Raw genomic sequence first — 25,802 nt, forward strand, 5'->3', positions numbered from 1 at the left:
TAGTGCAGCATAGTGATTAGCATGTCACACTAGTACTGGGGACACCCAGGTACAAATCCCCACTCAGCCCTGAAGCTCTGCTGGTGACCTTGCGTCAGTCACTCTTCCCTCTTACCCTACCTTTCTCCATAGCGGGGATAGCTAAGCTGTCTTGGCCTGAGAGCCACGTTCAGCCTTGGCCAACCCTAGGGAGGGTGGGACACATGCCAGTGATGGGCGTGGCCACTCCACACTCTCTCTGTACCAATCAGCTGAGGAGGGGGCTATTACCCCCTTCTCTGCTCATCAAGTGATTGGTCTGATTACCGGGGTGGGGCAATCTTCATCTCCATTAAGGCTCTGGGCTTCGTTCACCTGTTCTTGTGTCTTAATATACAGCCACTGCTGCCTAAATTGTGATGGAGTGGAATGAGATTCCTGAATTGGGAGTTTTACTGCACCCCCCCCCCCAATTCCCAGCCAAACGAAGACTATAAAATGAGAGCAAGGAACAATGCCATATTTGAGTCCTTGGAGGTAGGACACGTATATGTAGGAAATATTCACGTGTGATGTAAATAAGCAAGTAAAACAATGATGTGTGATTTATATGCATACCTTTCACTGTCTGCACAAAGGAACTGAGTGCTGGAACACATCGGGAGGCAGTGAGCTGTGTTTCCAAACTGTATTACCATGAAGTTATCTGGACACTCACAGGAATAACCGTAACCACCACTTTTTATTAGGCACAGATGCGAACAACCACCATTGTTGGTCCCGCAAGGATTACTTACTAGCAAAAGAAGACGGGGCAGGAGGAAGAAAATATAATTATTCCCCGGCAAAGAACAACCCACAAATGAAACTATTGCCACTTAAATTGCAAAGAATGCTTTCATCTTTGGTGGCACATGTCAACTTGCATTCACGAACAATACTGGGATTGTTTCCTATTGATGCATATTTGCAACAAATTCAACGTACCAAAAGGTAATACTGCAACATGTATCTTGGCCTATTGGACAGATGTACCCTGACTATGTTATCTGGGTTGGACTATGGATTGTGCCCAGTATTTCATTATAAGGAAGGGGAGATCCCCATGGTCTCTGAAGAGCATGAGAACAAGTATGGGCTTGAGTCAAGCAAGCCAAGGCTCAACCCAATGAAGGAGTTTAGTTTAAAACATGCTATCAAGAGAAACCATTGCCGATTCAAATCCAGGGTCAAACAAGAAGTTGAGCCAAGTATAACAAGGTATTGTAAGTTAGGTGCAAGGGACCGGCATCAGCAGAAACACAACAACCAACCTGCCAGCAGCTTTTTCCTAGTCCCTGTTATAGGGCTGCTGGGATCAAAACAGACAAGAAACATCCAAATTTAATTAATTCAATTACCCTTTTACAATAAGTGCAACAGTGCATGGGCAGGCAAGGTTCCCAGATGATGACATTGGCTATATTCAGGGGAAACACTAAACCATAGTTTAGAACTTGCACGATCCATCTCCCCTCTCTGCTTACCAAGTGGCTGCCTGTATGGGTGATAGACGTGGATATCAAAAGGTCTGTGAGTGGTGTTTACCAGAACTGCCCTGCCTGATCCATTGTACTTATTTCCCTTTTCAACTGTCCTCGTGTTCCAGTCAGTCCAGTAGATGGTGTCCTCAAAAATGGTAATTGCAAATGGGTGAGGTAATGTCCCATCGTACACCGTGTGACGGTGTTGGCCATCTAAATCGGAGTACCTGCAGGAAAAAAAGCAAGCATGGGTAATGCTGAACTTTTTTCTATTGCTTCAGAGCGAGTGAAAAAGAAATGTAACCAACTATGTTCTTCCAAGGGTCTCCAAATGGAACCCCAGACATTCTGTTCACACAACTGATTACCTCCACTCAGTTCCACCTCCTGTGTTGTAAAACAACGCCTCCCTAAGCATTCTCTCCAGAAGATGCTAGTAAGATGAAGGTTCAAGTTCAGAAGGGCCTGTAGCTCAGTGGGAGAACATCTGATCTGCATGCAGATGGTCCCAAGGTTCATTCCTTGGTCTCTGCTGGTAGAGCTTGCAAAGACCCCTACGAGAAACCCTGGAGAGCCAACTGCCAGTTGAACATTGAACTAGAGGGACTTGGTAAAAGGCAACTTCCTGTATTCCCAAATTACCTCTCACTACCCTCTAGAGAAAGAATGAACTGTTATCTCCAACTTTCTATGTTGCTTACCTTTCACTGTCTATGTGACTGAAGACATTAAAAAAAATCAGGGGCATGAAAACATATTGGGGTGCGGAGTGAAGTATTGGGCGTAAGAATCACTGGTGAAACCCAACCTCCAACCTCTTGGCCTCCAGTCAGATCTGCAATTATAGTATTTTGATTCCCTCGCCTAGAATTCTAGAGTGGACAGGAAGGAGGGGAAGAAGGTAGGCCTTTGAGACTTTAGCTCCTCCGGGCCCGATCTAGGAGCTACTCTGATCTCCATTCTTGTCCACTCCCACTGAGCCATTTGGCGAGTAAACAAGTGGCTGGAACGCCTGCTTGGAGCCCTCAGAAAAACGAGACTGGGAAATGAAATTTCCTCTTTGTCTTTCCAAGGGTTCCCAGGCATACCCCTGGGTACAGAGGCCCCAAAAAGATGGGTTTTACCTACCCATAGACTGGCATAAGGGACATAACAGTCACAATCCCTAAGACCACAAGTCTCATGTTTCCCATAGCTGCTGATGGAAAGAAGAACACTTCCATATTATCTGTTTCCAGCCTTTGGGATTTCAAAGAGTGCTTTCCATAGGCTTCTTCACCATTAAGAATGTAAACAGCATATTCATATAATTAAATAAACAACTATCTGACTTTCAGAAGACATCTGAAGGCAGCCCTGTTTAGGGAAGCTTTTAATGTTTGAAGTTTTATTCTGTTTTTAGTGTTCTGTTGGAACACTAGAGTGGCTGGGGAAACCCAGCCAGATGGGCAGGGTACAAATAATATTTTTTTTATTAATTAAAACGATAGACTGAGCTATATGCTATGTACAGCAGGGCTAGGGAACCACAGGCCCCGAGGCTTGGTGTGGCCCCTCTGGCATATTTATCTGGCCCTCAAAACTATCCCAGGCCACACCCCTCACTGGCGGCTCTATGTACCAGCTGTGAGTGTTTTAGTCTGATGCCTCTGAACTCAGCTAATGCTTCTTGCTCGCCTGGGTGGAGGATGGAGGGGGGGAGAGTGTGTGTAGAAACTAGCCAGCAGAACAAAGGTAGGATTAATATTTGCTGCCTCATGCCCCACCCTCTATTGACATGTGACCATTGGAAAGTAGCACAAAAAGGAAGGCAGCACTCGGGCTGCAAAAGTTTCCTCACGTCTGATATACATTTATATTTTCTGCTAAATTTTAAGCACCCCAAATTCCTTTCTGCTGTTTGTCCTCTATACTTTGATATATTTTAAATATCTTTAAATCTTTTCCCTGTTATTCACAGACCTTTCTTATTGATGACATAATGCAGAATGCTAAACTACCAAATCTGTCGAAAGACTACTTTGGTGACCGACTACAGATTTTCAGATTTGGGTGGAAATGCAACGCAGAAGCGAAACTGATGAAGACATTCCGAGAGAAGCAAAACGGTTTGCTCGTAATTTTCATATTTGTTATAAAGCATAAACCGAAGTATAACTCTCCAAAACATTTTGATGTTAGTGACAAACGCCCATAAATTGTTACAGCGACGCAACTGAACTAACATAAATTCTAAATGGGTAATCATGGTTGTGTCCCTTTAATAAAGCTGAAGCAGACTAATTTGGCAACCCCCAAAATTTGGTATGAAGAGTTACCCAGTTGCTTTATTCTTCTCTATGTACGTACTCAATGTAGTTTAGGTGGGCATCCGCCCAGTAGAGCTTGTCGTTGGTGTAATCTATGGTGAGTCCATTAGGCCACTCTAACTTGGTAGAGATAATCACGGTCTTGTTCTTGCCATCCATTCCCAAGCGTCCAATATATGCTCGTTCTGCCCAATCTGTCCAATAGACCTGCCTGGTTAAACAGACACAACGTAAATTAATCTAGTCTTCATTTGTAATGCAATAGCACATGCACCAACGTAAAAATCTGGTTTGGAAGGAACAATGTGTGGGAGGAGGCAGGGAACCCATCAGGTAATGTATACTTTTATTTCATTAGTTAGAAGTAAAATTGGGTGAAATCCAGTGGTGCCCTTCTGTGAGTAGAACAGACTTCTACAACAGGACGTCCTCTTCCTCCCCTCCCCAAATCTGCAGACTTGGTGGCTTTCTCATATAGCTATATATGCTTCCCCCAATGTAAATGTATTTCTGTAATATTCAGGTTCGTGTGAATATCAGCTTCGTTCTTTCAGTTCTAAACTTTGCCTCTTTCATTGCAGCACTGCTAAATCAGAATAAATGAGTAGCAGCGCGAGTAGTAGATAATGCATTCAGCCTTACCTCTGAAAGAGGTAGATAAGGATGATCTCCAAGCAAGTATGTTAAATGCATTCAGAATAATAATAAAATAATAATAACAACAACATTTTATTTATAACCCGCCCTCCCCAGCCGAAGCTGGGCTCAGAATCTGTGCGTCTCATCGTAGATTTTAAAAATGCCCTTATTAGCCTTTATCCCAATGGTTTTCCGCAGTCAGGATACCAAAAACCATTGTACTCAAAAGAAATAATCGTGGAAATAGCTTACCCATATTTGGGGTGAACAACAATAGCTCTAGGGTACTGAAAACAGAAGGTGTTGTTGGGATCCAAACACCGATCAGCTAGTTTTTTCCGGAACCGACCATCAAGCTCTGACACATAGAGGCAGTCCTTGGAGGAATCTACCCAGTAGAGTTTTCTGAAATATTTTACAAGGTGCCTGTTACACAGAGTCCTCCTCATTTTATTTATTTTATATCAACTGTCGTTTTTCCTTAAGGGTTGCCAACCTTTTTAGGCCTATGGTAAGGTTATCAGATTTTTTTCCAATGAATCCGGGAACACTTTTCAACTTCCTACTAAACAGACGGATTTTGTCCGGGGACTGATTTGTAAATATGGGGGCTGTCCCCGGGAAACGGGGACGTCTGGTAACCTTAGCCTATGGACATATTTGGGTTATTGAGCAAGAGCTGTAGCCATCAGCTTGTCTCTGGTCACTTCTCTTCCCCATCCCGCAGATAAGTCCCTCCCCACCCAAAGGACAGAAAGAAAGACGCAGCGTGGCAACCCACTTTGCTTTCCCAAGGGAACTTTGGAAAAGCAAATAACAATAGACTTAACCCAAGCCCCACCAAGCACACTGCTACTGATGCAGTCTGCCATCTGTAATCACAATAATGATGACTTTACAGTGGTGCCTCGCAAGACGAAATTAATCCGTTCCGTGAGTCTCTTCGTCTTGCGAAGCACGGCTATTAGCGGCTTAGCGGCTATTAACGGCTTAGCGGCTTTAAGAAAAAGGAAACAAACTCGCAAGCCCATAGGGAAATTCGTCTTGCGGAATGACTCAAAAAACGGAAAACTCTTTCGTCTAGCGAGTTTTTCATCTTGCGAGGCATTCGTCTTCCGGGGCACCACTGTACAAAGCTGTCGTTAAGGACTACATGCAAAGGACTGTGAACAGAAGGCACAAGTGAGATATGCATGGCTTTCTTTGATTGATTGATTGATTGATTGATTGATTGATTGCCCTCATAGCCCACCTCCTCTGTTGACTGAGTGCATTTATACCCCCTCCTTTTCTCCATTTTACCCTCACAACAACCCTGTGAGGCAGGTTAAGCTGAGAGAATGTGACTGGCCCAAGGCCATCCAGTGAGTTTCTTGGCTGAGCAGGAATTTGAACCCTGGTCTCGCAGGTGCAACACTCTAACCACTATACCACAATGGTCCTTCTAACTCACATTTAGAAGAAAGCCTGGCAAATTTTGGAGAATGTGGGTCGAAACATTAGTCCATATTAAAATAATCACCTCGGCAATGACTATTGCAACGTACTGAGATTTACCTGCCAACCCAGTCAACAGCAATGCCTTCCCCACTGGGCACGCCATCATTAATGATTACTTCCTTGCTTGTCCCATTGAAAAACATTCTTTCAATGACCTTCCTGCCCACATCAATCCAGTACAGCCTTTTCTCCACCCTGTCAAAGTCCAGCGCCACCACGTTTCGGAGTCCTTGCAAAATGAGGGAATAAGACTGGCCATCCGTCGTGAGATTTCTCAAATAGTAGCGGTTGCTGAAGATGAGGTAAGGCAAGATGTCGCTATTTTGCCGGCAGCTTTTCCCATCCGGCTCCCGGATGTAGCCTGGAGCGCACTTGCAGATATAGGAGCCAATGGTATTCTCACAAATCTGGCTACACACGGATGGCGTCTCGCTGCACTCGTCAATGTCATCACAAGACCTTTCATTGGACATGAGCCGATATCCAGGACGACATGAGCAATAGAAACTGGTCTGGGTGTCTGTGCAGTCGTGGTCGCAGCCACTGATTGAAGAGTCATTACATTCGTTTATACCTATAGCCAGAAAACGGAACAAAATAGATCACTCAATTTTCATCCGGAAATAATGCAGCAGCTGCATTTCTGCACTGGTCTCTGCTTATACACTTAAAGAGTTGCCATTCTGCTCTTGGAATGGGTTTTGATTAGCAGAGAAGCCCACTAATGCAAGCCAAGGAAAGAGATTCCTTCCTACTTCTTCCTGCTGCAGTCCCCCATGCCACTAATACCACTAATCTGCTCCAGATGGTTAGGTGACCTTTCAGAACTGCATGGAAGTTGGTGTAGGGGGAATAAGAGAAAACTGCTTGCCAGCCCTCTTCCACTACGAGTTCCCTCTGTTGTTTCACAAGCGCAATGGCAGCATTGGATTTCACTGGAAATGTTCACCTTGCATGTGCCACAATTATATTATATATAGTGATTGATTCCATCAACTGTTGAATCAACTACAACAGGAGCAAACATCCAGGCTGCACAGAATGGTCATAGTTGGTTTCACATAACACAACGGTTTCTTATCTCATCAGTCCTGGTGGACCAGTAATACAAAGATTCTGTCACCTTTGTCTTTAGGAAACCATAAGCAGAACAAACTGCTTCCCAATCCTCCTTCACTAGGAGTTGCCTCCTGGATCACCTAACCAATCACTCCTGGGCATGTGGTAAGATGAATCTGCTGTATGAATTTGCTCTTCTAAGAACACTGGGTAATAATAATAATAATAATAATAATAATAATAATAATAATAATAATAATAAATTTTATTTATATCCCGCCCTCCCCAGCCGAAGCCGGGCTCAGGGCAGCTAACAACAAGAAAACAGTACAACTGTTATATTATATACTATTATTTACAGTGGATGTTAACTAAATGGTAAGATAAACCACCCAATTTCTGAAGCTGAAGGTGAACACTATACAGTGCTACCTAGGTTTACAGATGCTTCAGGTTACAGACTCCGCTAACCCAGAAATAGTACCTTGGGTTAAGAACTTTGCTTCAGGATGAGAACAGAAATCGCGCGGCAGCAGCGGGAGGCCCCATTAGCTAAAGTGGTGCTCCAGGTTAAGAACAGTTTCAAGTTAAGAACGGACCTCCAGAACGAATTAAGTTCTTAACCCAAGGTACCACTGTATAAATATCGGCTAAGTCAAAAAGGTTCTATACATACCACATCCTTTCTCATCGCTGTTATCAGAGCAGTCATCCACTCGGTTACAGACTTTGACCAATTCAAGGCAGTTCCCATTGTCACACTTAAAATGATGGGGAGAACAGGTTGCCTCTGGGGTAGCGCAGAGGTGCTCCAGTTCATCTGATTCATCGCCACAGTCGTTGTCCCCATCGCAGATATAGGCTTTGGAGATGCAACGGCCATTTTGACAGGTAAACTGATACTGTGCACAGGGCTGATAGACGCAACCCCTCTCGTCACTGCTGTCGCCACAGTCATTACGCCGGTCGCACCTGGAAAAGAAATCCAGTTTTGGAACGTTACAAAACAGATGGAAACTGCCAGCCAGGCAGAAATGTAAGTTCTGGTTAATACGAACCAGGGGGGGAAATGCTAGTATACAACAGCTGAAGCTCTCATTTCTTCAACCACTGGAGAAGTCTATCTGTTGCAAGCGCTGAGTTGCAATGTATCAGATTGTTCTTTGCTCACACTCCTCTAGAAAAATACCTCCTTGCATATCTTCCTCTGAATATTATCCTCCATTTCTCTGTGGCAGCTGCCATTCCCCACCCCAACCCCACCCATAATGCCTCAAACTAACACTAAGTCTGGGGCATAGTGGAGGAAACAAAATGGTGTCCAGGCTCCCAACAAGTTTGAATGTTAAAACTTGGAGGGGAGGAAAGAAGCTATGCCACTGCTATTGGGGACCCCCCACAATCCTTGAGAAACTATTGAAGAATGTCTGCTTTCCCTGTATAAATTCAGTATAATAGTAAGTCCACCTTATTCTCTCTGCTGGCAAATAAGGTAGAGAATTTTGAGAGGTCTTTTGCACACTGCTCTGGTATGGTGAAATGGCCTGATTTGAAAATCGTGGCAGAAGAATTGCTCCTTATTCAAACAGACCCGAGAAACTATTCCATTGAAGAAGCTCCACTTCAGAGGGATTGCATACAAAAAGATTTCAGGGAAAGCTTCACAAATGTTCTGTTGATCATGATAAATGAAGACGCTGAACAGGATGGCAATAATATCACACAAAACTGCAGTATATGCGACTTCTGATCAGGCAAATTCTGGAGGAGTATTCTGGTTGGGCTGGACAGGGCATTTCATCACAGCAAGCAAATAGGCAGGGAAACTCCTCCATAGACATATTTTTCCCTGCCTCGCATGTGAGCATAGAACTCCACCTTCCACTGCTCTAGGTTCAATGTTATAGCATCAAACAATAGCGGTCTAGAATCACAGACTTTTGCCAGCATTCCAGCATAGGTTTAAGAAAGAGAAAAGGTTTATTAATATTATTATTAAATTATATACCTCCCTTCATTCGAAGATTACAGGGCAGTTCACAACACAAAAACACAACAACACACATCTCTCACACAGACATGCACACACATTTAAAAGGCCTTAGATCAGAGTTTTCTAAACTTTTCAAGTTGGTGACACACTTTTTGGACACAATAATTCAGTTTTGAATCATTTTGTGACATAGTAATTCAGTTTTACTAGTAGACCAAAGGTTAAACTAACTCTTTCCAGCTCCAGGAGCACGTGGAGCATTGGTGCGACACACCTACACCCTGCGGCCGACACACTAATGTGTTGTGACACACAGTTTGGAAAGTTCTGCCTTAAGGCCTGGTTGAAGAGGAACGTTTTCATTTGGCACCTAGTAGGTAGACATCAGGGACGCGGGTGCCGCTGTGGGTTAAACTACAGACCCTAGGGCTTGCCGATCAGAAGGTCAGCAGTTCGAATCCCCCCGCGACGGGGTGAGCTCCCGTTGTTCGGTCCCTGCTCCTGCCAACCTAGCAGTGTGAAAGCATGTCAAAGTGCAAGTAGATAAATAGGTACCGCTCCGGTGGGAAGGTAAACGGCATTTCCGTGTGCTGCTCTGGTTCGCCAGAAGCGGCTTACTCATGCTGGCCACATGACCTGGAAGCTGTACGCTGGCTCCCTCAGCCAATAAAGAGAGATGAGCACCGCAACCCCAGAGTCAGTCACGACTGGACCTAATGGTCAGGGGTCCCTTTACCTTTTTTAGGTAGACATCATTTTTCACTAGATGCAAGCTTAATGACATGGCACTGGGGCTGAGAGTTAAGTGACCTGTATTTGGTTACACGGTGAGCTCTACGCTAAAATGGGACTTTTAAGTTCAGGCTGAGGTCCTTTACTATTAGCTGTACTTTCTTTGCCGAAACTGCCCAACCCATCATTACAAACCTGTAAGCGTTACGGATGCATAGCCCGTTGCTGCAAGCGAATTCATTGGCCATGCACGGTCTCCTTGTGCAGTTCTGGTGCTCGTCGTAAGCATCGCTGCAGTCAGCATCACCATCACAGACCCAAGCCCTAGGGATGCACCTTCTTAGCGGGGGCGCATTGTTCACACATGTGAACTCAGAGTCTGAGCAGATGCGGTTTGCTGGGGGGGGGGGGAAGAACAATATTTCAGCAGCTGGTTTAAACTTGCCCTATTAGTCATTTACACAAGTCTCTTGTCCCTGGCCCTCTTTGACCTCCCAAAGTCTTCTGCAGCCCTGCGTTTGCCAAGAAAGATGTCTAGGGGGTAAAGAAGCAACATTATAATGTCATAACGGTAAAGCAGGGGTCAGCAAACTTTTTCAGCAGGAGGACGGTCCACTGTCCCTCAGACCTTGTGGGGGGCCGGACTATATGTTTTGGGGGGGGAGGGAATGAACAAATTCCTATGTCCCACAAATAACCCAGAGATGCATTTTAAATAAAAGCACACATTCTGCTCATGTAAAAACACCAGGCAGGCCCCACAAATGTTTTTACATGAGTAGAATGTGCCCTTTTATTTAAAATGCAACTTTGCATTTTAAATAAAAGGGCACATTTTACTCATGTAAAAACACACTGATTCCTGGACCATCCGTGGGCCGGATTTAGAAGGCGATTGGGCCGGATCCGGCCCCCGGGCCTTAGTTTGCCTACCCATGCTGTAAAGCTTTTTGTTTGATAGGTACTTACCACAATTGTGTCTTTGGTCCTCGTCGCTCATGTCACCGCAGTCATTGTCACCATCGCAGATCCACGTTGCTGGTATACATCTGCCATCGTCACATCTGAACTGTTCGCTTGAACAGCTCCGCACAGGGGAAACTGGAAAAAGAAGAACAGTGTTCGCATTATTCCTACTAGCACATTAAAAGTCATGTTCCATGTGACAGCCACATTCAGACGTAACACTAACTATGGCAAAACTAAAACCTCAAAAGGTATAAGTGACTGTTTTCTCTTGGCCAATGCTAGCTAAACCTGCAGCCAACAGATGCATTAGGTGGTGTAGGCAAAAGGAACTTGTGGCACTCCTACTTTGGAATGTGAACACACCAGCTTGGTTGTGCAAAGAGACAGATCTACGTTTTGTATCTAGTACAGGCAACTCCCCATTTATGCACATTCAAGTCATGTGTGCCTGTGTGCACACGCATCACCACGAATCTGGAAGTGGTGCTTGAAGGGGCAAAAATGGCCCCCCAAATGTGCAAAAAATGGCACAAAACAGCATCCAGCAATCTCACGAGCCTACGCGAGTGCAATCCCAAGAGCCTTTCCACTGACCTTTGAGGCCTGCAGAGAGTTGGCTTTTGAGCAAATCTGGCAAGTGCTGCTGGGGTTTTGAAGGGTTTTTCAAGGGTTTCCAGATGGTTCAGAGGGTGATTTCAATGGTGTTCCCAACATACGTGATTTCACTTAAATGCACAGTGCCTCGGAACACAACCCCACGTAAATAGGGAGTTGCCTTTAGTGGTTGGCAGGGCTGAGGGGTAGACAATATTCCTCTCCATCTCCCCACTGCCTCTTAAGCTGAGGGAGAGGGGCATGGCAGTGGGGGTGCAGAGCAGCACTGTCTCGTTCTTTGGACTTGACTTGCCAATACCTGACAGTAAGATTGGCCAATCAATTAATTCATCTCCTTCTCTACTCAGGGCATACCTTTGGAAACAGCTCTGTTTTTAACTTCTCACTTACCACAAGAGGTAGGCTCATCTGAGCCATCAGCGCAGTCTACTGCTTGATCACAGTACCAATGAGCAGGAATGCAACGCCCAGAGGAGCAGCGGAACTCGCTGCTGCTGCAAGTCAGCGAAACTGCAAGGGTAAAGAAAAAACACAACTTCTACGTTTTGTCTTATTCTTTTCCTTTTGATTCCCAACTGTGCGGAGTTGTATGTCTTTTTAGTCCACGATTCTCTCTCTCTCTTCTTAATTATTTATCATTTTACATAAAATAAAAAAAGATATTGTTTCACATCAAATTTCAATACCCCATTCCGACCGACCTCCCTTTCTGCGGTTGCTTAAATTGATAGTATCTTCACTGAATCTCCTGGTTTAAGCTTAATTATTAATTATCCCATATATATTAAAAACTGATTTTATCTCACTGCACATCTTTACGTTAATCCTGCTAATGATTGTATTTGTTTACAATTTTTTTAAAAAATTCAATAAATGATTTCCATTCTTAAGTTAAAGACTCTATCATCTTGATTCCTTAATCTTCCAGTGAGTTTCGCCATTTCTACATATCCCAAGTGTGTCCATGATTCTCTTATTTAAGGAGCTTCTGTCTTTTATTTAAATGCAGTATAGTCATCCCTCCCTCCCTCCCTCCCTCCCTCCCTTTCTCTCACATGTCAACTGTGTCTTTTGGAAGGCAATCCAAAAAAGCAAAAACAAAGAAGAGAAGCTAAAAGAATGTTTGGCTTTTCACCAGAAATCAAGCCAGAGTCGAAGGAAATGGAGGAGGGTAATTGGGGGGAACCATTAGCTTACCGCAGTGAGTTGGGCTCTCATCACTCATGTCTCCACAGTCATTATCCCCATCACAAAGATATGTTCGAGGAATGCATATGTTTGTGCTCTGACATTTTGTATAACCAGGTTGACAAGTACGGTCAGCTTTAAAGGGCAAAAAAAAAATATTAAAGAGTTTTCGATTTCTTAAAAAAATAACATGCTTCTGTTTTTCAAAAAGTAATTGCACACAGCCCTATTAGCGTTGTTCTGGGATGAAATTTTGAAAGGTACCCTTATGTATCCAGTAATCAATCCCAGACACGCCTAATATGCCTTCTCCAAGACTGAGCTAATATATTCACTCTGAGGGCAGTAGTTTAACTATATCATGCTCATGCTTATTATCTGTATGTTCAAAATAACTATTTTATCCAATGACATATGCTCATTATTTAAATCAGATAGACATTCTATTGAACCATGATTGCAGCTTTTTCCTGCCTCTCTGCTTTCTGCAGTCATTTAGGAGAATTATCCAAAATGTGGTAAAAAACACTTTTCAAACTGCATCTCCACGGAGCAGATTTCTATCTGTTAGACAGAATAGACAGGTTGTGCCTCATATCATGAGAGACAGAAACTAACTCACATGGCATATTTGGTCATAGCTGGACAACTTTAAGTGAACCTAGCAACATTTGTCATCCGTCTATAATATTTGTATAGAATGGTTATACACACACACACACACATATTTTTTAAAAAAACACCACAATCCTTTCTAAATTATTCGCCAGATTTAACTATGGATTTTCAATGAAAGTATTTAAAACAGTTATGTGAGTAGTAAAGGCTTGAGTCAGCTTTCCCTTGTAATAAATTATTATTATTATTATTATTATTATTATTATTACTACTACTACTACTACTATTTATTTATACCCCGCCCATCTTGCTTTGCTTCCCCAGCCACTCTGGGCAGCTTCCAACCAAATATTAAAATACAGCAATACATCAAACATTAAAAGCTTCCCTAAACAGGGCTGTATGTGTGAATCTGTTCTTCTGTCTTCCTAAAGAGCATCTGCCTCTTGATTCAAAACATATATTCCTCCATCAGCTACAGCCAACTGCTCTATAAAAATGTCTTGGAACAACCAAGCAACAATTGGGACATCTGCTTCATGTTAATCCAGCATCACAACAAAGCCCCCGGTTTAGCATTTAGCGTTAAGACTGGCTTATCCTGCGACTCACCAAGTCACAAACAACCTCCCAGCAAGGTTTCATGGCCGGCAGCATGCAGCAATAAAAAGCCTAGAGAGCCCCTCATAGCCCAAACACTGCACTTTTGGGGTTGGAAGTTTTAAGGGTCTATCTAGACTGCAATCCTAGAAATCATTTGCAAAGTTCATGCATGGAACAGAACAGGATTTCCTTCTGACTGAATGGGCACACTATTGCAATGCACCTGAGAGACAGCTCCTAGCAAGGGGTGGGCTTCATGACAAGGGCCTTATTCACCTTTCTCCTATCAGTCCACTCATCTCTAGGTTCCAAGAAAATTGGCTTATGGCACCATAGCTACCAAGGCACTATTTGTTTCTCTGGCAAATGAGACAGTGTAATCTCTTGTTCCTTGACAGTTCCACCTCCATCTAGTAGAATTGTTAATGAAAATATGTGTCAAGGGTTCCACAGATGAAAACTCTTTCTGCTGGTCTTGCGATATAAGTGGAGAAAGGAAGACCGGAGACCCCTCTCCAGTACCACGAAACTCATTCTCTGATCATTTCAGTCCTATGCACAAACAGTACAGCCAACCAAAGATGGCGTCAGGGCCACTGCATGAACAGGGGCATTGCTGGCTATTGCTCCATCAGCAACCAACCAGAGGTAGAAGACATGAGGAAAACCCACATCTTAAGCACTTGGTCTAAAAAAGCTATGGGGCTAGGTACATTGGGTACATTAATCATTCCCATGGAGAAAATGCCAACATTCCCAATAATTTCAAATAACTAACAAATTGGGGTGGTTATAAAATATGCACTAATGATACGCTATATAATTCAGTCTGGGACACATTATCCTTAACTGGCCTGGTTCATGTCACATTAAACTAGCCTACTTTAAAACATGATTCTGCTTGAACAAGCAGTGTTGGTGCGCACTTCTCTAAAGCTCTTAAATTGCTCCCTCCCCACTCCTGCCGTGCCCCAAAGGAAGCACACCAGAGGCTGGCTTTTCATTACAACTCTCAAACAAACCCACAGCTGGGAAGCCAAGGTGATCCACTGCAACACTGCCTCCAACCTCCATTGTCTGAGGCGAGAATGTTTCTGGATAGCAGTTGCTGGGAATCAGAAGTTGGGAGAGAGCTCTTGCTCTCAGCTCCTTCTTACAAGTTTCCCATGGGCCGGCCGCTGTACTAGATTCCCATTGGCAGGGCTCATCTTATGTTCTTAAAGTTTGTCCTTGATTTCCCTGCCATGGTTTGTCTTAGGAAACAAACCACAGTCACTGGTTCACAAATAACATGAAACCAGCCCCTCATTTGTTTGTTCTCTGGCTCAGCAGGAAGAGCAGAAAAGGAAGCAGTTAGGATTATATACGCTTATATTTCATTCCTGAAACATACAAATCCAAACCAAACCAATTCCCCCTCTCCTCCTGCCCTGAGAATTGCACAACAAATGGCACCATGAAATACTGATTCAAGTCCTTGCCATAATGTTCCATGGTGGCAAATGCAATAAATCAGTCAGTCTTAGGTGCCAACAGACAATCAAACAGCAGCCATTCAGTTTTTCAATGTTCCTTGTAGATTTGACAGTGGTCTGGTTTCCACAAAACACTTCAAACTATGGCTTAGTGAGAACAAGCAAGCTTGCAAATACCCAGAAGAAAATCATGACTATTTCACTCTTCCCTCAGCCCTGCTGCTGCCATACTGCCAGAGCGAAACTATGGTTTGGCTTGGCATTAAGTGCGAACCTGAGCTCATGGTTTGTCCTGCTCCCAGAAACCCATGAGTTGTAACCAAGGTTTGCTATTGTTTTACAGCTCAACAGTTTGCAAAAAACAGATCCCAGGTTTGCATAGCATCAGGAGGACTAGCAGAAAAGGGAAGTCTATGTCACAGCTTGCTATGTCACAGCTTGGTTTAGCATTACATGCAAATGATACCATTGTGTCAAAAATACAGTTTTTGCAAAGTGCTTTCTTCTTTTCTACAGAATATTGATTGATTGATTGATTGATTGATTGATTTAAGAAGACATTTCTTCTTCTGTAGCCTAACGAGTGAGATCCTAAAGGACAATACATAGTTTGTAATCAACTTACGGCAGTTTCTCTCATCTGACGTGCCATTATCATAACAGTTGTTTACACCATTGCAGACGTATTCAAGAGATATACACCTTCCATTACTGCAAGTAAATTCTGTGTGGGAGTCACAAGTTCGGAACAAGCAGCCCACCTCATCACTGTTGTCTCCACAGTCATTGTAGTGATCACAGCGATAAGCGTAGGGTACACACCGCCCATTGCCGCAGGTGAAAGCTGTTGGCTGACAGGTATGAAAAGCTGAAGGGAGAGAGGAGGCAACAAAGCAATGTCACTGACAGAAGAGAATCTGAAGGCCTTGACAAACACATCAAAGAAATACACACAAACACAGAGCACTCGGTTTGTTTTACCTGCCAGGGCAAACACGGCTGCAAAACGGACTGCATGTAAAATAAAATACACACCTTGAATCAGTCAGATATAGAAGGCAATGCATTTCTTTTTGTTTCTACATGAATAATAAATTTCCAGACACTTCAAACCCCTGTGAACCCTTTTTTGCCCTAAATGAAAATGTAATGAGCCAGAGAGAAGTTCAAATGGAAGGGCATGGAGGGAGAGAGTAGATTGGAGTTCTGTAGCTAAGACAGCAGGACTGCAAACTTGAATAAAATATGGGGAGGAAGCAAGACCCACCCCAAATAATCAATCACATGGCACGGTGCAACCACACCATTTGAATGCCCATCAACTTGGGGGGGGGGGCTCAAATATTTTATTTGGGGCTCCTATGTAATACACAGCCCTAAAGTTACAAGGCCTCGTTGCCATTAAAAAGCCAATGAAAAACACGACTTTCATTTCACTTCGTAGATCCACTCTCAATTCTATAACTGAGTGTTACAAGAAAGGGGTCTTCAGATGCACCCCCTCCCCTTTTTCTCCCTCCTTGCTTGCTCAGTATGGAGAACCGTCCTACCAGGATGGATTTATGCACCCAATGGATTTCATAGAGGGGAATGGTAGCTTAGAGTCCTAACCCTGCAAAATCTTTTGAGGAAGAAACAATCTTAAGAAATGTTTAATTGCTAGTGAATTATTTAAGGACATCTTCTACTCCAAAGCGCTTCTCACCCCCAAGTCTCGCACATGCAGACTTTTTCTCAATTGGGCAGATACTTCCCAGCCCTTCTGAAAATCAGTTATTTTTCTCTACACTGCTCAAATTGAACAAGGTAACGTAGTTTCAATGTTGCTGTCATGTCCTTCATAGTAACCAAAGGAGTGTTTTACTTGTTCGTTTTTACACTAAAAGAAATACATTCTGAATGAGATCAGCTCTTGTACACAGCCCTGTTCACAAGCCCAATGGTTCTCTGACCAAACGCATATTGGTTATCGCTCAAACTTTTTCCAAAACGTTTCCGCCTCCCACCCCAAAATCAACAGCAACTGGGTGAGACCTTGACTTGATTATTGAAGTGCTTACCACACACACTTTCCAGTTCGTCACTGCCATCCCCACAGTCATTATCGTTGTCACACTTCCAGCGTTCTGAGATGCACCAGCCATTCAGACAGGTGAAGAGCCCTTCTCCACACCTGGTGCCATTGTCCACGATACAATGCTTGTTGTTATTGGCTAAATACCAGTGTCCTTCAGAAGGGCACTGACACTCGGCACCAGTTGGACCTGTATTTAATTACAACAAGAAAATGATAACAGGCCAACATCTCTACATAACACTTTTCCCAGAATGTTAGTTCTCTCCCTCTCTCTCTCTCTCTCTCTCTCTCTCTCTCTCTCTCACACACACACACACACACACACGTAGCTTCCTTTACAGCACAAGGGACTCCATCCATTAACTTTGTACCCTGAAGTACAAAGCCACTTTTATGATAATGAGTCCACTGCAGAGTTAGGGGTTTCAGGACTGCAAATATTACAGTTTATGTCAGCATATAAGAAGGGTCTCTTCAGGTCTTTTGCTGCTTAACGTAACATGGCAGCTGTGCTTAGCACTAACTGAGTTCTCCTCTATTTGGAACCAGTGGGAATTTAATCACCGGCTTCAAAGCAGACATACAAAAGACGGCAATTTTGGAAAAAAACAGAAGAATGTTGATGTCGTGGGCTTATGACCACACTGGCATTCTCACCCACAAATGGTGAGCACAATTTCGAGGAAAACAGCATCCCCGTATTAACAGTCAATACTTCTTCAGACCAATGACATTTTGAGCAGCTCAAGAGCTGTAAAGCACAGAGGATTGTGTTCATACCCACCCACCACTGTCACCCAGTGCACCTGAAAAATGGTTCCTGCCTGCCCCCAACTCTCCACAGTGGGTTCCTAAGGCCAGTGCCCCACCATGAGAAGAGGAAGGTCTCTTGCATGGTATTGGACTTGCATCTGCTGTGTGGGTGTATTACAACTGCTTTGAGGCATTCCATCAGTCTCAGTGCACACACTGTATCTTTGAGGCACATTGTTTCCCTCAAAGAATTCTGGGCAGTGCAGTTTACCCCTCACGGAGTTACAATTCCCAGCTATCCTTAATGAACTACAGTGCCTAGAATTAAAGTTGTACTGTGTGCCCAGCCTAAGGGAATGCTGCATGTTCCCTTGACAATGCAGTAAGTATTGTCTGGAAATAGGAGACTGGGAGAAGCTATGATAGCCATCTTCAAATATCTAAGGGGATGTCACATGGAAGATGGAGCAAGCTTGTTTTCTCCTGCTCTGCAGGGCAAGACTTGAACCAATGGCTCCAAGTTACAAGAAAGGAGATTCTGACTAAACATCAGGAAGAGCTTTCTGACAGTAAGAGCTGTTTGACAGTGGAACGGACTCCCTCCGGAGGTTGTGGACTCTCCTTCCTCGGAGGTTTTTAAGCAGAGGTTGGATGGCCATCTGTCACGGATGCTTTAGCTGAGATTCCTGCATTTCAGGCGGTTGGATGAGATGGCACTTGGGGCACCTTCCAAATCTACAATTCTATGATTTTATTCTCAGTGCTAGACAGTATGCAGGTTCAATCCATGACACCTCCATGGATATTAAAAGGATCAGGTAGCAGATGATGAGAAAGATCTCTGCCTGGTATGCTGGAGAGATGATGCAAGTCAGAGCAGGGAATACCATACTAAACGGGCTGATTCAGTATGTCTAGTTTATTATTTCAGCCTCAGGTATGGTTGGGTTTTGCCGTGGCTTAGCTTTGTTTGTGCCGAGTGATAAGGTGGTCCAAGCCAAAATTCCATTAGTGTGCAAGCCTTTAAAATAACAATTCCTTCCGCCAATCGGATGTTTTGCTGAAACCCAGTACTCCGCTACAACGTGCATTTTAATTAAAGGCACCGTGAAATATCTTACCTGGTACACAGATGTGACTACAACCGCCACTGAACTGATTACAAGGATTGGTGCACTGCTGTTGCTTGCTTTTGGTCCAAACGTGAATATCCATTGGTCTGGAGGGCAGGTTCGAGAGCATAACCATCTGATCCGACCCGTCATATTTGTTGGCGCGGTAAATGCTTCGGGTATTCCAGTCTGTCCAGTAAATGTGCTGATCAAAGAGGGTCATCGCAAATGGATACAGGGCAATGCTAATAATAATTTCACGATCTGCACCCGTAGTGGAGCTACGCTCAATCCTCTGCCTAAAACAAGTAGGACATGTTAGTGTTTGAAGACAAACCATGAGCCTGTAACATTCCATGCAACTGTAAGTGTCTACAGACCCCATTGGGATGTTGAAAGATACAGCCCAGGTCTTTGTTAAAACTGTCAGTCTTTAAGATGCTGCAAAACTATCCATTGTTAGTTTCAGGACTCTCCTGCGACCTACATTCAGTGGTCTCCAATCTCTTTTCCCCACAGACCACTTGAAAGTCGCTGAGACTCTCTAAATGCTTTTTTCTGCCTGCTGTGGGAATTGCAATGAGCTGCACTAAATTCTGGGTGATTTTTTAAAAAGTATTTTATGGCTTCTTTTATTTCTTCTATCTTGTACTTCAAATTCCACAGACTGCAAATTGTAATACAATACGATAATAATGTTAAGAAATAAGAGAAGCCACAAAAACGCAATAAAAAAGCCATATGAACATTTAATTCATATTAAATGCTCTGTCTCTCACCTTCAACCACAAATCCACAGCAATGCCATGCGTCACCCAAATGAAGCTCATGGGCCATAGTTTGGGAGCCCCTGCTATAGCCATTACATGATCATTCACATTAAGGCTGGGTGATGTATCAATACATCATCCAAAATCGGTTTGTAGTCCACATAATGGTTTCATAATATTTGACATGGCAATATAACGCAAATCACAACGTTTGTGTGCTATGTAAAAAATTGTGATATGGGAAAAAACTTCTCATCACTTCTCTCATGATTCCTGCTGCCCCTTTTGCTCTATACTATAAAATAACACCTGTAACAAGTGCTAAAGGTAAGTAAAAATGTATTCGCTTTAGACGCCTAAGTAGCAGCTGCCACCAGATCATCTCTACTTGGTGACATCCCTGTTTCAGACACTGCGATATATCCGTATATCGTGCTGTGTAGCTGATCGTGATGTTGAAAACCAGGTAATGCCGAGCCCTAATTCGCATTATTAACATTTCTAAAACACTTGGAATCATTAGTATTTACTCTGGATGCGGTTTCTAAATTAATAAACAGCTGCATATTATTTAAAGGACCCCATGCAGACATCTGACAGAAGCTGAGAAAGCCTAGCAGTAAAACATGCAGCAAATGGAACACAAAATACGTACAAGCTTGCATCAGCCCAATACAGCTGCTGTTCCTCATAGTCAAGGGTAAGTCCATTTGGCCATACTAAGTCGGTGCTTACAATGGCAGTCCTGAAGTTACCTCCAAGTGTGGCTCGCTCGATCTTAGGAGTGGAACTCCAGTCGGTCCAGTACATGTACCTGATCGACAATACAGTTGACAATTGAAAAAGGAGTCAGAGACAGTAAAATAACTCATTTTCACCTGGAACAGCAAGACACCTATAAGTAAGAAAAGGAAGTGGGGGGTGGATATGGGGTGGTGGATAAAATTGCATCTTCTTCTGTGCCTTGGCTTGGAGGACTAGGCACTACAAGTCCCATCATCCTTGGCAACTGGCCCTGCTGGAGTTGATGGAGGTTGGAAGTTGGAAAATCACCAGTTAAGGGAAGGAGGCCTTAAGCAATGCTTGGGAAAGGAGCAGATCACAAAGAAGAACTGGATATTTTTTAAAAATAACTCCCATATTAATGCTAGTCAGAGAGACAAGCAGCTATACAGAAATGGGCACCCCTTTTTCCATCACACAAAAATTATAACTTACCCTCGGCAAGGATCCAAGACGATGGCCCTTGGTCGTGGAACACGGGCCACCACAGAGCGATTAGAGCCATTCACAGCCATTGAACTGATAGTCTGATTTAGATAGTCACTGTAATAAAGCCTGTTGCTGATCCAGTCAAAGGCAATGCCATCCGGAGTTCCCAAATCTTAAAGAGGCAGAGAGCAAAAAAATGTAGGGAACAAATAAATCCCTGCGTGAAAACAACCATAAGATGCACCAAAAACGCTCTTATTCTAGCTTCAACAGTCTTCAATGGGACTTTCGTTAAGCTATTCACCATGACCCCCAGATCTCTTTCCTGGTCAGTCATTGACAGTTCAGGCCCCATTACTGTACCTGGGAAGACTGCTCATTGTAATCCCCTCTCGTTTTTACCACCACAAACAATTTGGTGCCGTCACCAAATTTAGATGCCTCACACTTAACCCCTACCACAAGATCATCTACACCAGAGCTTTCCAAACTTTTCAAGTTGGTGACACATTTTTTGGACACGCATCATTTTGCGACACAGTAATTCGGTTTTGCATCATTTCGTGATTGCAGTAATTCAGTTTTACTAACAAACTGGAGGTTCAACTAACCCTTTCCAGCCCCAGGAGGAGCACGGGGAGCATTCGTGTGACACACCTACACACTGCAGTAGGCGCACTAACGTGTCGCGGCACAGTTTGGAAAGCTCTGATCTACACTATCCATTTATTCCTCTTCTATGCTTCCTGTAGGGACGCGGGTGGTGCTGTGGGTAAAACCTAGGACTTGCCGATCGCATGGTTGGCAGTTCGAATCCCTGCTGCGGGGTGAACTCCCGTCCTTCAGTCCCAGCTCCTGCCCACCTAGCAGTTCGAAAGCACCCCTAGTGCAAGTAGATAAATAGGTACCGCTTTATAGCGGGAAGGTAAATGGCGTTTCCGTGTGCTGCGCTGGTGCTGGCTCGCCAGAGCAGCTTCGTCACAGTGGCCACATGACCTGGAAGTGTCTCCGGACAGCGCTGGCCCCCGGCCTCTTAAGTGAGATGGGCGCACAACCCTAGAGTCGGACACGACTGGCCCCTACGGGCAGGGGTACCTTTTATCTTTATGCTTCCTGTAAGTTAACCAGTTACTGATCCATAAGAAGACCTGTCCTCTTATCTCATGACTTCTAAAGCTTACTTAGGAGTCTTATCAAAAGCTTTTAGAGTGTCAAGTATACAATGTTCACCAGATCACTCTAGATCACTTTGAACTTTCACCTGAGTAAATATTTTTAAGACTAGGCTGCAATAAAACTCCTGGTTTCCGATGTTTAATTATATTTACCTGATGCCACTACAGTGGGATTACCCGTTCCTGAGAAGATACTAACATAACTGATTCTTCCTGTGCCTGCAGGAGAGCTTTGAGTGAAGTAGATCACGTTGTTCACACTGTCATAGTCCAGAGCTACTGCAGTTCTCAATACGTTCATTGTACGAAACGGAGGGCTGTGATTCTCAGGGTCCAGATGGATGCTGCGAATGGCGTTCTCCAAAGCAAAGATCAGGTAGTTGTCCGTCGAGACAGAACACCTCTTGCCGTCGCTTTCTAGGAACCCAAACGCACACCCACATTTTGGCGCTTGCGTATCAGGTAGTGCAAAGCACAGGTGAGAACAGCCTCCGTTGTTCTCCAGGCAGGGGTTGTTGTTGATGTCGGCAGGCGACAGCGACTGATAATGGCTGTTGTAAATGGTAACATCCCTCAGCCAATCGATGTTGTCTCTTATAACTGTTGGTGGCTCGCTATTGCCTGGCTCTTTGCTGGCTTGGAAGATTTTCTTCAAGTTTCTATCCACCCAAATCATGGAATTTTCAAAAATAGTAATGCCGTAAGGAGTTGGGTAACGGCTGCCGTAGCGGACGATCTCAGGCTCTCCACCGTCATGTGGGATTCTTGCAATCATGTCTAAAGAATCGTCCACCCAATAAATGTATCCGTTGCTGTGATCTACTGCTAAGCCACGTGGGGTCACAATACCTTCAGAGACCAGCACAGTCCTGTTAGTGCAGTCAAGAAGGGCACGTTCTATTTTGGGGTTCTGTCCATAGTCTGCCCAAAAGAGGAATCTGTTTTTGGGGTCGACGACAATATGCCTCGGCATATCCACAGTGGTTTTAAGCAGAACGCGGCGATAAGACGTATTTAAGCGAAGAACTTCTACAAATGTCCCAGTCAGGAATGCATTGGTAAAATAGAGATTTCCTATGTGCAATGAAATAAAACAAAACACTAGTATGATAACCTAGTACAGAAAGTATATAATTTTTCAGGATGGTCCTGTAATGTTCTTGATTTTAATCAGATTTTTCTTAGTCATAATTTATTCAAGGTGTTTATTTCAACCACTTTTTAGGGTCAAACTCTTACATCAGTTTCCAACATGCTAAAAAAAGGTGTTACATCTGAATACCTAAACCATGGTCAATGGATGCCCACAAATCAGTTAGGTTTGAACTGGATTTGCAAACTTTGTGGTTTGCATGATTACATTTTACATCCTTGCTCAGCAAACCATGGTAAAGGCAGTTTCCCTGGCTCTTCCTGAAGGGTTGCAAGCAGCTATACCTGTGTCTTCCTGCACACATCCTTCCAGGGCCAGCCTTAGATTCACAGATTTCACATTGTTTCACTTGAATTTCCTATTGCCCACATTCATATGTAATGCTAAACCATTTCTTAACATTACAGGAACAAGCACCAGTGAGTCTCAGGCTCCCCTCCCCCTTCTCTTCTGTAGGCTGGATCCTTATTTGTCCCCACCACTGCGGGCCAACTTTGACAGGTGGGCAGGACACAGTTTGGGCGAAATAGCCTCATGGGTCAAACCGAAACCTTTGCCAGGCTACATTTGACCCTTAAGCTGTAGGTTTCCCATCCCTGCTTTAACGGGTCATTATAATTATTCTTCATGTTACTTGATTCTTGGCATAAGTGCTTCTGAAAGATAAGTATTAGAAACAAGTTTGTTAAGCAGCAGTAATACTGACCAGCTACCCAATCAATTGCAATACCACGGATCCCATTGAGTCCTATGCCATCTGTGATGACGTTCCTAAAATAAGAACCGTCTGGCTTGATTTTGCGTATTGCATTCTGAGACGGAGTTCTGCTGCTGAAGTCACACCAGTAAATGAAACCAGAAGGCATGTGGACATCCACATGTAGTGCGTTTCTCCCTGAAAAATAGTGAGTAAGGAAGCAGGTCGTTTAATTCATTGTATTAAAATGCACTGCTTAGGTAATGGAAAAGCTAAGGTCCCAATGAACCCTGACACTGTCAACAACTCTGAGGAGCCCACCGTTCAAGCAGAGCCTCTGGATGCCAGCACTCCAGTCATGGGCACCAGAGGACTCCATACTGGTTGCCTGAACTTCCAGCTACATCATGGACCGCAAGGTGGAAAACCTCAGGAATACAAGAGCAGAAGAAACAATGAGCCAGACAGGAACTCCAGAGGCACCAGAAAAGTGCCCAGCTAGTCAAACAAGGCTTCTCGGAAGTAAAGGGAAGTCTGTGTAAATGCCTGTCCAGATCAGGGCCTGGCTGACAGCCAGAAAAGGCTGTAGAATCTACCAGTGTTTCCAAAACTTGGGTCTCCAGCTGGTTTTGGACTACAACTCCCATCATCCCTTGCTAGCAGGACCAGTAGTCAGGGATGATGGGAACTGTAGTCCAAAAGGAGCTGGAGACCCAAGTTTGGGAAACACTGGCCTAGATCCTATTTAATAAGATCTCAGTCTAGGTTATTCCTGGTGCACCAGCTCTCCTGGGTCTCTCTTCTGGAAGTCTTCCTTGTGTTCAGTCAGCACCTGAGTTTCTACCCTTTACAGACATGCTGACGTGATGTTGCACAGAGAGTATTTAACACCTGAAACCACTTATCAAGGTGTTTTGTCCCAATAACATGGACAACTTCCACTCCAATACTTGTGGCCTCCGTAGCAATTGTGTAGAAACTATGCATATGATTGGTGAGGACATTTAAAATGCTACAGTAGAGAGGAAGACCCTGTGGCTCTCCAGATATTGTTGGAATACAACCCCAACCAGCATGGCCAATGGTCAAGGAGGAAGGCAGTTGGGAGTCCAGCAGTATCCCTGTGTTATGGTCTCCCTGTGTAGCACTGCTATACAATTACTAGAATCTGAATCTGCCCTCTGTCCCCATGTTCCAGGCTTTGTAGACTCTAGCCTATTTATAAATTGGCTTAAATCGAAACGCTTCTGCTTAGCTGGTTTGCGCACTTGACTTTTAGTCTCAGGACATTAAATACACGCGTTTTACAGGAAAGACACAGAAGGCATTATCCATCTGCAACAGTAGATTATGGCACTAAGCATAAAAGGATTTTGCTCGTCTCCTGTAATCTCAACCTACCCCTTCCTGCCATGGGGACCATGGCTTCAGAATGGTCAGATGCCTCTAAGCTAAAGCCTTTAATTGCAGACAACATGGAAACGACGACAAAGGAGCTGTAAGGGGAGCAGGTCCTGTTGTCTGGATTTAACCGGAACCCAGTAGCACAGGCACAAGAGAAGCGTCCACCAGGCACAGGCAGGCACAGTTGCTGACAAGTCCCAGGGTTGTTGCTGCAGCCGTTTGAGGAACCAGCAGAATCTATAAAGCA

At 44.0% G+C, this 25,802-nt stretch overlaps 1 protein-coding gene across 1 annotated transcript in view; it reads right to left on the reverse strand.

Moving 5' to 3' along the window:
* The window catches only part of LRP2 (LDL receptor related protein 2), a 140,686-nt gene that overhangs the window by 32,381 nt on the left and 82,503 nt on the right, over positions 1–25,802 (reverse strand). Inside the window, exons 37-54 of the mRNA XM_083495707.1 lie at positions 25,553–25,792; positions 24,161–24,349; positions 22,455–23,375; positions 21,133–21,298; positions 20,570–20,728; positions 19,154–19,443; positions 17,263–17,466; positions 15,828–16,070; positions 12,516–12,641; positions 11,709–11,828; positions 10,704–10,835; positions 9,930–10,131; positions 7,686–7,981; positions 6,008–6,524; positions 4,703–4,855; positions 3,852–4,022; positions 1,506–1,729; positions 598–775 (exon numbers count right to left, since the gene is read on the reverse strand). Of these exons, the coding sequence (XP_083351833.1) occupies positions 598–775; positions 1,506–1,729; positions 3,852–4,022; positions 4,703–4,855; positions 6,008–6,524; positions 7,686–7,981; positions 9,930–10,131; positions 10,704–10,835; positions 11,709–11,828; positions 12,516–12,641; positions 15,828–16,070; positions 17,263–17,466; positions 19,154–19,443; positions 20,570–20,728; positions 21,133–21,298; positions 22,455–23,375; positions 24,161–24,349; positions 25,553–25,792 (4,531 nt within the window). The remainder of the gene's footprint in view (positions 1–597; positions 776–1,505; positions 1,730–3,851; positions 4,023–4,702; positions 4,856–6,007; positions 6,525–7,685; positions 7,982–9,929; positions 10,132–10,703; positions 10,836–11,708; positions 11,829–12,515; positions 12,642–15,827; positions 16,071–17,262; positions 17,467–19,153; positions 19,444–20,569; positions 20,729–21,132; positions 21,299–22,454; positions 23,376–24,160; positions 24,350–25,552; positions 25,793–25,802) is intronic.

This window comes from Podarcis liolepis (genome assembly GCF_965112155.1).
Source record: "Podarcis liolepis genome assembly, chromosome: 1".
Lineage (NCBI taxonomy): Eukaryota > Metazoa > Chordata > Lepidosauria > Squamata > Lacertidae > Podarcis > Podarcis liolepis.